The 13,127-nt window shown below is 41.8% G+C and overlaps 1 protein-coding gene across 1 annotated transcript; it reads left to right on the top strand.

Annotated features, from left to right (window-relative positions):
* The first annotated feature begins 11,647 nt into the window (after positions 1-11,647).
* On the top strand, positions 11,648-12,735 carry LOC100352682 (non-histone chromosomal protein HMG-14). Its single transcript, XM_051857503.2, has one exon. It carries the CDS (start codon positions 11,663-11,665, stop codon positions 11,966-11,968), a length of 306 nt encoding a protein of 101 aa, XP_051713463.2. The 5' UTR covers positions 11,648-11,662; the 3' UTR covers positions 11,969-12,735.
* The last annotated feature ends 392 nt before the right edge of the window (positions 12,736-13,127 follow it).

The raw sequence follows: 13,127 nt of genomic DNA, 5'->3' as shown, positions 1-13,127 counted from the left end.
GTAGAGTAGCCAGTACGCAAACCAGCACTCATAATGGGATGTCAACATTGTAGGCAGCATCTTAGACCACTACACTACAACGCCAGCCCTCATCGTGAAGTTTTGAATCTTGGGTTTTCTTTTAAGAGTTTTAGAATTTTAGCTCTTATATTTAGGTCTCATATGTTTTATGTTGAATTTTGTATATGGTATAAAGTGAGTCTATAGTCATCCTTTTGCTGTTGGACATCCAACTTCCCCACACTATTTGATGAAGACTGTCCTTTTTGCCAACGAATGGTCTTGGAGCCCTTGTTAAAATCATTTGACTATATATGCAACGATTTATTTCTCATCTCTCTATTCTATTCCATCATTCTATATATGTCCGTTTTAATTGTACATATTAACGGAGTACAGTGTGACAATTAGATACATGTATTCAGTGTGTGATAATCAAGCCTGGTTACTTAGAATTTCCATCTCCTTAAGCCATTTAAAATTTTTTGATCAGCACTTAGTAATTGCACCCGTCCATGGGTACAGTGTGACATCTCAATAAATGTATACAATGCACACTGATTAAATCAGGGTAACACTTCCCTTTCCTTATTATGATTAGAGATGTTAAACACCTCTATTTATTTATTTATTTATTTATTTTTTTTGACAGGCAGAGTGGACAGTGAGAGAGAGAGACAGAGAGAGAAAGGTCTTCCTTTGCCGTTGGTTCACCCTCCAATGGCCGCCGCTGCAGCCGGCGCACCGCGCTGATCCTGGCAGGAGCCAGGAGCCAGGTGCTTTTCCTGGTCTCCCATGGGGTGCAGGGCCCAAGCACCTGGGCCATCCTCCACTGCACTCCCTGGCCATAGCAGAGAGCTGGCCTGGAAGAGGGGCAACCGGGACAGAATCCGGCGCCCCGACCGGGACTAGAACCCGGTGTGCCGGCGCCGCAAGGTGGAGGATTAGCCTATTGAGCCACGGCGCCGGCTAAACACCTCTATTTATTAATAAAATGTTACAGCTTATTTTTTTTAACTTTTATTTAATGAATATAAATTTCCAAAGTACGATTTATGGATTACAATGGCTTCCCCCCCATACCGTCCCTCCCACCCACAACCCTCCCCTTTCCCACTCCCTCTCCCCTTCCATTCACATCAAGATTCATTTTCGATTATCTTAATATACAGAAGATCAGCTTAGTATACATTAAGTAAGGATTTCAACAGTTTGCTCCCACACAGAAACATAAAGTGAAAAATAATAGATGATTTTTTTTAAATGATGATGAAATCAGATCAGACCTATTGTCATGTGTAATCCCAGTGAAAGTCAAGTTGGGAGTTGATAATTTCTTTTTTTTTTTTTTTTACAGAGGATCAGTTTAGTATGCATTAAGCAAAGATTTCAACAGTTTGCACCCCCATAGAAACACAAAGTGAAATATATTGTTTGAGTACTCGTTATAGCATTAAATCTCAATGCACAGCACATTAAGGACAGAGATCCTACATGAGGAGTAAGTGCACAGTGACTCCTGTTGTTGACTTTACCAATTGACACTCCTGTCTATGGCATCAGTAATCTCCCTATGCTCCAGTCATGAGTTTCCAAGGCTATGGAAGCCCTCTGAGTTCTCCGATTCTTATCTTGTTTAGACAAGGTCATAGTCAAAGTGGAGGTTCTCTCCTCCCTTCAGAGAAAGGTACCTCCTTCTTTGAAGACCTGTTCTTTCCACTGAGATCTCACTCACAGAGATCTTTTGCCAGAGTGTCTTGGCTTTCCATGCCTGAAATACTCTCATGGGCTTTTCAGCCAGATCTGAATGCCTTTAGGGCTGATTCTGAGGCCAGAGTGCTATTTAGGACATCTGCCATTCTATGAGTCAGCTGAGTATCTCACTTCCCATGTTGGATCACTCTCCCCTTTATTTATTCTATCGGTTAGTGTTAGCAGGTACTAGACTTGTTTATGTGCTCCCTTTGACTCTTAGTCCTTTCATTATGATCAATTGTGAACTGAAATTGATCACTTGGAATAGTGAGATGGCATTGGTACATGCCACCTTGATGGGATTAAATTGGAGTCCCCTGGTATGTTTCTAACTCTACCATTTGGGGCAAGTCAGCTTGAGCATGTCCCAAATTATACATCTCTTCCCTCTCTTATTCCCACTCTTATGTTTAACAGGGATCACATTTCAGTTAAATTTCAACACTTAAGAATAACTGTGTATTAATTACAGAATTAAACCGGTCATATTAAGTAGAAGAGACAAAAAAACTACTAAGAGGGATAATGTATTAAGTTGTTCATTAACAGTCAGGGCTATGCTGATCAAGTCACCGTTTCCCATAGTGTCCATTCCACTTCAACAGGTTTCCTTTTTGGTGTTCAGTCAGTTGTCACCGATCAGGGAGAACATATGGTATTTGTCCCTTTGGGACTGGCTTATTTCACTCAGCATGATGTGTTCCAGATTCCTCCATTTTGTTGCAAATGACTGGATTTCGTTGTTTCTTACTGCGGTATAGTATTCTAAAGAGTACATATCCCATAATTTCTTTATCCAGTCTACCGTTGATGGGCATTTAGGTTGGTTCCAGGTCTTAGCTATTGTGAATTGAGCTGCAATAAACATTAGGCTGCAGACCGCTTTTTTGTTTGCCAATTTAAATTCCTTTGGGTAAATTCCAAGGAGTGGGATGGCTGGGTCGAACGGTAGGGTTATCTTCAGGTTTCTGAGGGATCTCCAGACTGACTTCCATAGTGGCTTGACCAGTTTGCATTCCCACCAACAGTGGGTTAGTGTCCCTTTTTCCCCACATCCTCGCCAGCATCTGTTGTTGGTAGATTTCTGAATGTGAGCCATTCTAACCGGGGTGAGGTGGAACCTCATTGTGGTTTTGATTTGCATTTCCCTGATTGCTAATGACCTTGAACATTTTTTCATGTGCCTGTTGGCCATTTGGATTTCCTCTTTTGAAAAATGTCTATTGAGGTCCTTGGCCCATCTCTTAAGTGGGTTGTTGGTTTTGTTTTTGTGGAGTTTCTTGATCTCTTTGTAGATTCTGGTTATTAACCCTTTATCTGTTGCATAGTTTGCAAATATTTTTTCCCATTCTGTCGGTTGTCTCTTCACTCTCCTGACTGTTTCTTTTGCAGTACAGAAACTTCTCAATTTGATGCAATCCCAATAGTTGATTTTGGCTTTGACTGCCTGTGCCTCCCGGGTCTTTTCCAGAAACTCTTTGCCTGTGCCAATATCTTGAAGGGTTTCTCCAATGTTCTCTAGTAACTTGATGGTGTCAGGTCATAGATTTAGGTCTTTAATCCATGTTGAGTGGATTTTTGTGTAAGGTGTAAGGTAGGGGTCTTGCTTCATGATTCTGCACGTGGAAATCCAATTTTCCCAGCACCATTTATTGAATAGACTGTCCTTGCTCCAGGAATTAGTTTTAGATCCTTGATCAAATATAAGTTGGCTGTAGATGTTTGGGTTGATTTCTGGTGTTTCAATTCTGTTCCATTGGTCTATCCATCTGTTTCTGTACCAGTACCATGCTGTTTTGATTACAACTGCCCTGTAGTATGTCCTGAAATCTGGTATTGTGATGCCTCCGGCTTTGTTTTTGTTGTACAAGATTGCTTTAGCTATTCGAGGTCTCTTGTGCCTCCATATAAATTTCAGCACCAATTTTTCCAGATCTGAGAAGAAGGTCTTCGGTATCTTGATTGGTATTGCATTGAATTTATAAATTGCTTTTGGGAGAATGGACATTTTGATGATATTGATTCTTCCAATCCATGAGCATGGAAGATTTTTCCATTTCTTGGTATCCTTTTCTATTTCTTTCTTTAAGGTTTTGTAATTTTCATCGTAGAGATCTTTAACGTCCTTGGTTAAGTTTATTCCAAGGTATTTGATTGTTTTTGTAGCTATTGTGAATGGGATTGATCTTAGAAGTTCTTCCTCAGCCATGGCATTGTCTGTGTATACAAAGGCTGTTGATTTTTGTGCATTGATTTTATACCCTGCTGCTTTGCCAAAATCTTCTATGAGTTCCAATAGTCTCTTAGTAGAGTTCTTTGGGTCCCCTAAATAAAGAATCATGTCATCTGCAAAGAGGGATAGTTTGACTTCTTCCTTCCCAATTTGTATCCCTTTAATTTCTTTTTCTTGCCTAATAGCTCTGGCTAGAACCTCCAGAACTATATTGAATAGCAGTGGTGAGAGTGGGCATCCCTGTCTGGTCCCAGATCTCAGTGGAAATGCTTCCAACTTTTCCCCACTCAATAGGATGTTGGCTGTGGGTTTTTCATAGATTGCTTTGATTGTATTGAGGAATGTTCCTTCCAAACCTAGTTTGCTTAGAGTTTTCATCATGAAGGGGTGTTGTATTTTATCAAATGCTTTCTCGGCATCTATTGAGATAATCATATGGTTTTTCTTCTGCAGTCTGTTAATGTGGTGTATCACATTGATTGTCTTGCGCACATTAAACCATCCCTGCATACCAGGGATAAATCCCACTTGGTCTGGGTGGATGATCTTTCTGATGTGTTGTTGCATTCTATTGGCGAGAATTTTATTGAGGATTTTTGCATCTATGTTCATCAGGGATATTGGTCTGTAATTCTCTTTCAGTGCTGCATCTTTTTCCGGCTTAGGAATTAAGGTGATGCTGGCTTCATAGAAAGAATTTGGGAGGATTCCCTCTTCTTCGATTGTTCTGAATAGTTTGAGAAGAATTGGAGTTAGTTCTTCTTTAAATGTCTGGTAGAATTCAGCAGTGAATCCATCTGGTCCTGGGCTTTTCTTTGTTGGGAGGGCCTTTATTACTGTTTCAATTTCTGTCTCAGTTATGGGTCTGTTTAGGTTTTCGATGTCTTCCTGGTTCAATTTAGGTAGGTTGCATGTGTCCAGGAACCTATCCATTTCTGATAGGTTTCCCTGTTTGCTGGCATACAAGTCCTTGTAGTAATTTCTGATGATTCTTTTTATTTCTGTGGTGTCTGTTGTTACATTTCCTTTTTCATCTCTGATTTTATTGATTTGGGTCTTTTCTTTTTTTAGTTAGTTGGGCCAATGGGGTGTCAATTTTGTTTATTTTTTCAAAAAACCAGCTCCTCGTTTGGCTGATTTTTTGTAATGTTTTTCTTGATTCAATCCTGTTGATTTCTTCTCTGATTTTAATTATTTCTCTTCTCCTACTAGATTTGGGTCTGCTTTGCTGTAGGTTTTCTAGATCCTTGAGGTGATTTGAAAGCTCATCTATTTGGTGCCTTTCCAATTTCTTGATGTAGGCACCTATTGATATAAACTTCCCTCTTAACACTGCTTTTGCTGCATCCCATAAGTTTTGGTATGTTGTGCTGTTATCCTCATTTACTTCCAGAAAGTTTTTGATTTCTCTTTTGATTTCTTCTATGACCCATTGTTCATTCAGGAGCATGTTGTTCAATCTCCATGTGTTTGTGTATGCTCTAGGGATTCCTGAGTTGCTAATTTCCAACTTCATTCCTTTATGGTCTGAGAAGCTGCATGGTATGATTCTAATTCTTTTGAATTTGCTGAGACTTGCTTTATGGCCTAGTATGTGGTCAATCCTAGAGAAGGTTCCATGTACTGCTGAGAAGAATGTAAAATCTTTAGCTGTAGGATTGAAAGTTCTGTATATATCTGTTAGATCCATTTGGGCTATAGTGTCGTTTAAATCTACTGTATCCTTGTTGATCTTCTGTCCTATTGATCTGTCTATTTCTGAGAGTGGAGTATTGAAGTCCCCCAGTACTATTGTATTGGGGTCTAAGTCTCCCTTTAAGTCCGTTAACAAATCTTTTAGATAAACCAGTGCCCTGTAGTTAGGTGCATATACATTGATAATTGTTATATCTTCCTGTTGAATTGATCCCTTAATCATTATGTAGTGTCCCTCTTTGTCTATCTTAACGGTTTTTGTGGTAAAGTTTATGGTGTCTGATATTAAGATGGCTACGCCCGCTCTTTTTTCATTTCTGTTGGCATGGTATATCTTTTTCCAGCCTTTCACTTTCAGTCTGTATGGATCTTTGTTGGAAAGATGTGTTTCTTGTAAGCAGCAAATAGATGGGTTTTGTTCCTTAACCCAATCAGCCAATCGGTGTCTTTTAACTGGACAGTTCAGGCCATTCACGTTCAATGTGACTAATGATAAGTGGTAACTTTGCCCTGCCATTTGCCAAAGATAAGTTCTAATATATGCTTTGAATTCCCTGTGATCTTTTGCTGTGAGCTTTCCTTCCTTGGTTTCCTTCCTTTACCTTCTTTCATATTGATGACCGTGTTTCTTTGTTTCTGTGTGTAACACATCTTTAAGCATCTTTTGCAGGGCTGGACGAGTGGCAACAAATTCTTTCAATTTCTGTTTGTTATGAAAAGTCTTTATTTCACCTTCATTCACAAATGATAGCTTTGCAGGATATAATATTCTGGGCTGGCAGTTTTTCTCTCTTAGTACCTGGGCTATATCTCGCCATTCCCTCCTAGCTTGTAGAGTTTCTGATGAGAAGTCAGCTGTGAGTCTGATTGGAGATCCTCTGAGAGTAATCTGACGTTTCTCTCTTGCACATTTTAGGATCTTTTCTTTATGTTTCACTGTGGAGAGTTTAATTACAACGTGTCGTGGTGAGGATCTCTTTTGGTCGTGTTTATTAGGGGTTCTGTGAGCTTCCTGTACTAGGATTTCTCTGTCCTTCTCCAAACCTGGGAAATTTTCTGCTAATATCTCACTAAAAAGGCCTTCTAATCCTTTCTCCCTCTCCATGCCTTCAGGAACTCCTAGAACCTGAATGTTGGGTTTTTTAATAGTATCCTGAAGATTCCCGACAATATGTTTTAGATTTCTAATTTCCTCGTCTTTTCTTTGGTTTGACTGTATCCTTTCCTGTTCTCTGTCTTCTAAGTCCGATATTCTCTCTTCTGCTTCTCCCATTCTGTTTGTAAGGCTCTCTATTGTGTTTTTCATTTGATCTAGTGAATTCTTCACTTCAGTCACTATCCCAGTTTCCTGTTGTACTAGTTGTTTCGTTTCATTTTGATTCCTCCTTAATATTTCATTTTCATGAGAGAGATTTTCTATCTTGTCCATTAAGGATTTCTGTAGTTCAAGAATTTGTTTTTGAGAACTTCTTAATGTTCTTATCAATTTTTTGAGATCTGCTTCTTGCATTTCTTCTATGTCATCATCCTCATAATCTTGAATTGGGGTGTCTTTTTCATTTGAGGGCTTCATGGTGACTTCCTTGTTTTTATTACCTCGGTTTTTGCGTTTGTTATTTGGCATATTGGAGATATTTGGTTTCTTCACTGTGGTGCTTTTTCTTGTTATACTATGACTCTAGATTAAGTGGACTATCTGTTTTTGATGGAGCCTTAGGGCTTGAGATGGGTGTGGCCTGAGAGCTCTGTTTGGTGTGCCAAAGGTGACACTCCCAGGTTAGGCGTGGTAAACCTCTCTCCCTCTCTCTCTCTCTTTTTTTTTTGATTCAAAAGGGAAGTTATTCTGCACAGCTGAACGAAGTTGGAGGTAGTTAGCAGGCAAATGATATACCCACAGGAGCCAGAGATCGGAAGCTCTTTCCCAAGGACCACACAGGGAATCTGTTCGGCCCTCAGAGTGGGCTCAAATTCTCCTTCAGTCTCCCACTGGGTTGCCAAAGTTACGGAATTGTAGCGTCTCTGGAGAGTGCTCACGTGAATTCCGTGAGTTCTCTCCCCCACTGTCTCTTTTTTCACAGTCTCAGTTCAGTAGCACCACGAATTTACTAGGTCCCAATCTCCTGTTAATTCGCCCCGCCCAGAGTCAGGTTTTTCTGCTAGGCTCAGGGCCGGTGCAGACCTGAGGTCGCTCTGCTTATGACGTATGTCCAAGATGGCGCCTGCTCTTTGTCTTGCTCGCCCTTGAGAGGTGAGCGGAGAGAGAGAAACCCGTGTCCGTACCAGTCACCTTTTTTTTTTCCTCTCTCTCTCTTCCAGTTAGCTTGGTGAAGTCCCCCCCCCCGGGGGGTCGTTCCCTCTAGTCTCCTCTCTCCGCTTGCCTGCTGGTGTCTCGGGTTATTGAGGTTCGGCTCACCTCGTGTTCCAGCGCTGGTGTGTTGAGTCTGCCGCTGGTGTCCCGAACTGTGGGCTCCCACGCTCTCCACGCAGGTCCGCTCCCCTTCCAGCGCCGATGTGTGGACTCGGAGCCCTGGACGTCCCAAGTCTCCCCGCTATTGTCTGTGTGGCACGCACTCCCCTTAGAGCACTTGCGCGCAGACCTACAGCTTATTATAACTATGGTTACACCATTGTGTTGGAGCACACTCTCTTCCTATCTAACTGTGTTTTGGTACCTGTTACCTAATTGCCATCTATCCCTGCTACTCCTTACCCTTTCTGACCTCTAATAATCACTATTATACATTCAGGTCAACTTAAAAAACCTTAACAATTATTTTTATTTATTTTAAAGACAGAAACAGAAAAAGATCCCACATCCTCTAGTTCACGCCCCAAATGCCCACAAAAGCCAGGGCTAGGCCAGACTGAAGCCAGGAGCTGGGAATTCAATCTGGGTCTCCCATGGGGTGGCAGGGGCCCCACTTCTTGTGCCATCATCCGCTGCTCCCTTGGTGTGCACAAGCATAAAGTGGAATGGAGAGTACAGCCAGGGCTCAACCCAGGCACTCCAATATGGAATGAAAGCATCCTAAGTGGTGGTGGCTTAACTACTGTGCCCGACACCTGCCCTGTGGGGAGCAGCCCGGACTGGACTGAGTTACTGGAATTAAGACTTATTCTATGCATCTGCTCTCCCACAATATGGCGCTGGGAGAGAAGTAAACAGCTTCCGCACAGCTGCCTCCAGTTCAACCAATAAACTGTAGGACTTGCTCCTGATTGGAGAGCAGCGTGCTCGGCGTGTGGGCAGCCGAGTTGGGATTGGCTGAGGAGGACTATAAAGGAGGAGAGAGACGGCATTCACCAGGAACATCTAAGGGGAACATCTAGCTGAAGGAACACCTGTGCAGCCCCCGAGAAAGCCGGCCGGCGGTGTGCCGCTCCCCTGCGGAAGTGGGGAATGTGGCCAGGGGGAACTGCCCTTCCACGGAGGTGGAAGGGATAGTAGCCAACCCGGGAAGAACCAGCAGCAAGCCCGGGGAGGGCCGAGCAGACGAAAGAACAGCGCAGGGTCCTGTGTCGTTCCTCCACGAAGAGGGGGAGCGACACTGCCCAACTTTTTTTTTCAGCTTCCACATCTGATAATGTATGTTATTTATCTTTCTGTGTCTGATTTATTTTGCTTTATATGATGCCCTCCAGTTGCATCCATTTTGCTGCAAAAAACAGGATATCGATATTATGGCTGCATAACATTCCATTATGTATATATATCATATTTTCTTAATTCATTCACCAGTAGATAGACATCTAGACTGATTACGTATCTTGGCTATTGTGAATGGTGCCACATGAATATGAGTGCCAGTATCTTTGATATATTCATATTATTTCCTTTGTTATATATTCAGAAGTAGAATAGCTGTATCACAGAGTAGGTCTACTTTTCATTATTTGAGGACCCTCTGTACTGTTCTCCATAATAGCTGTACCGATTTATTTTACCATAACAATGTTTAACAGTTCCCTTTTCAGGCAAGCGCCATGACACAGTGGGTAAAGCTGCCACCTGCAGCACCAGCATCCCAAATGTGCGCCGGTGTGTGAGTCCCAGTTGTTCCATTTCTGATCTAGCTACCTGCTAATGTGCCCGGGAAAGCAACAGAAGATGGCCCAAGTGTTTGGGCCCCTGCGCCCATGTGGGAGAGCTGGATGAAGTTCCTGGCTCCTGGCTTTGGCCTGGCCCAGCCCTGGCCATTGTGGTCACTTGGGGCGTGAACCAGTGAATGGAAGATTCTCTCTCTCTCTCTCTCTCTGTCTCTTTCACTCTAATTTTAAAATAAATTAAAAAAAAGAATTCTCTTTTGCCAACACTGGTTGTTTTTTTCCATTTTGATAATTGCCATTCTGATTGGGTTGAGATGATATCTCACTGTGATTTTGACTTGCGTTTTCCTTATTGCTAGTAATATGGTGCCTTTTTCCAAAAATTCCTTGACCATTTGAATTTCCTATTTTGAAAAGTGTATATTCATATGATTTTCCTATTTTAAAGTTAGATTATTTGTTTTTTATAGGTTGTCTATTCACTCTGTTGACTTTTTTTTTTTTTTTGCTCTACACAGCTTCTTTTAAAATTTTAAAAGTTAATTATATTTACTAGAAAGGCAGAGAAGAGAGACAGACACACAGTCAAAATAGGGAACTTCTATCTCTGGTTTACTCCCAAATGCCTACAACATCCAGGGCTGGGCGAGGCTGAAGCCAGGAGCCTGGTACTCAATCTGGGTCACCTATGTCATGACAGAGACCCAAGCACTTGAACCATCACTGCTGTCCTGCACATTAGCAGGAAGCTAGACTAGAAAGCAGAGCCAGAACTTGAGCCCAGGCATTCTAATATGGTAAGTGGGCATCTCTAGCCGTATTTTAACTCTTGCCCCAAATATCTACTACCAGAAACTTCTTAATTCAATATAATCCCATTTGCCTAGTTTTTGTTCTGTTTTCTGTGTTTTTGGGGTCATATCCAAAAATTATTGCCTATACCATTATCGTGAAGTAGTTCCCCTGAGTTTTAAGGGTTTCATAGATTCAGGTCTTAAACTTATTTCTCTGATTGGTTTTGCATTGGTTTTTGTGTAAGGTGAGTTGCAGTAGATAAAGTTTAAATCCTCCGCATCTGGGTATCCCATTTCCCCAGCATTATTTGTTGAGCTTGTCCTTTCTCCTCTGTGTGTTTTGGCACCCTTGTGGACAATCAGTTGGCTGTAGAACCATGGATTTATTTTGGGGGTCTCTATTCTCCTATGCTATTCTATTTATCTGTTTTTGTGCCACTACCATGCTATTTTTGTTGCTGTATCTTTGCACTTGGTCTTGAAGCCAGGTACTGTGATGCCTCCAGCATTGTTCTTTTTGCTCAAGATTACTTTGGTTGTGAGGGGTCTATTGGGCTTCCAAATCAGTTTTAGAATTGTTTCTTCTAGTTCTGCAAAGAATGTCATGGATGTTTTAATTGGGATTGCACTGAATCTATAAATTGCTTTGGGTAGTCTGAATGTTTTAGCAATGTTAATTCTCTCAATCCATCAATATGGGAGTCTTTACTTATTTTTTGGTGTCTTGTTCAATGTCTTTCATCAGTGTTGTATAATTTTCAACTGCAGAGGTCTTTCACATCTTTGGTTAAATTTTTACTGGTATTTTAGTTTTGTAAAGATTTATTTATTTGAAAGGGAGAATGAGAGGGAGAGGGGGAGGGAGAGGAAGGGGAAGAGGGGAGGGGGGAGAAGGAGGGGGGGAGGAGGGGGAGAGGGGGAGAGAGAGGGAAAGATATCTTCTATCTACTGGTTCACTCCCCAGATGGCCAGGGCTGGGCCATGCTGAAGCCGGGATCCTAGAGTTTCTTCCAGGTTTCTCATGTGGGTGCAGGGGCCCAAGCACTTGGGCCATATACTGCTGCTTTCTCAGGCCATTAGCAGGGAGCTGGGTTGGAAGTGAGGCAGCCACCCGGCACGCACCCTCCGCGCTGCCAGGATGCCCAAGAGGAAGGTCAGCTCTGCCGAGGGGGCGGCCAAGGAGGAGCCTAAGAGGAGGTCCGCGCGCTTGTCAGCGAAGCCAGCCCCTGCGAAGGTGGAAGCGAAGCCCAAGAAGGCCGCCGGGAAGGATAAGTCATCAGACAAGAAAGTGCAAGCAAAGGGGAAGAGAGGAGCAAAGGGAAAACAGGCCGAGGTGGCTAACCAAGAAGCTAAAGAAGACCTGCCTGCAGAAAACGGAGAAACGAAAAACGAGGAGAGTCCAGCCTCTGATGAAGCAGAAGAGAAAGAAGCCAAGTCCGATTAACACCATACACCATGTGTTATCAGTGGTCCCTGTCTCCCTTCTTGTACAATCCAGAGGAATATTTTTATCAACTATTTTGTAAATGCAAGTTTTTTAGTAGCTCTAGAAACATTTTTAAGAAGGAGGGAAGCCCACCTCATCCCATTTTTTAAGTGTAAATGATTTTTTTAAGAGGTGAAATCATTTGCTGGTTGTTTATTTTTTGGTACAACCAGAAAATAGTGGCATATTGAATTCTGGGAGGCTTTGACTGTCTTGGGTGTCAGCTTAACATTCCATAGGTGGGGGTGGTTTTTATATCCTACAGTACAACACATACTAAATGGCAATTTGGAGTCTCAATTGTGCATTTAATCTGTCTTGAATATTTTCAGTTACTTCTCCCGTGTTTTGTAGAATTGTTTCCTACAGAAAACCACTCCTTGTTCTGTCAGAACCATGTGCACTCTGTAACATCTTCGGTTGTGGTAGTCCAGTTTTCCTAATGATTTTGTTAATGTGCCGTGAAAGATTGAAAATTTGAGTGTCGTGTATATGCTATTATATTGTGAATGGGTGGGATTTATGTAACAGCAACATTTGAAGATACTTGTACTTGATAGCCTCTTAAGGAAGAGTTGCCTCCAAATTTGAAGCTGGAAAGTCACTGGAATAACTTTTAAAAAAAGAATGACAATTCATGGCTTTTTAGATTTTTGGTACGTATGTTAAGAATTGTGTACAAATTAAAATGTGTGTGCTGATTCTCAACACCAATAAAATCTCAATTATGGACAAAAAAAAAAAAAAAAAAAAAAAAAAAAAAAAGGAAGTGAGGCAGCCAGGTCTTGAATCGGCGTCCATATGGGATCCCGGCATTGAAGGTGGCAGCCTAACCCAGCATGCTATAACAATGGCCTCAGTATTTTAATTTTTCACAGCTACTGCGAATTGGACTGTTTTATGATTTCTTTCTCAGTGAGTTTGTTATTGATGTATAAAAATGCTACAGCCACCAATTAGGCAAGAGAAAGAAATAAGGAGCACCCAGACTGGGGAGGAGCAAGCCAAACTGTTGCTGTTTGCAGATAAGATGATCTTATATACAGAAAACCCCAAGGACTCCATCAAGAAACTATTAGAACTCGTAAGCAAATTCAGCAAACTTGCAGGATACAAA

This window comes from Oryctolagus cuniculus, chromosome 7, assembly GCF_964237555.1.
Source record: "Oryctolagus cuniculus chromosome 7, mOryCun1.1, whole genome shotgun sequence".
In the NCBI taxonomy this organism is placed as follows: Eukaryota; Metazoa; Chordata; class Mammalia; order Lagomorpha; family Leporidae; genus Oryctolagus; species Oryctolagus cuniculus.
This window is presented reverse-complemented; position numbering and strand designations above follow the sequence as displayed.

Coding starts and splice junctions, on each gene's coding strand:
- LOC100352682 (XM_051857503.2), top strand. CDS start 11,663: ATGCCCAAGAGGAAGGTCAGCTCTGCCGAGGGGGCGGCCAAGGAGGAG.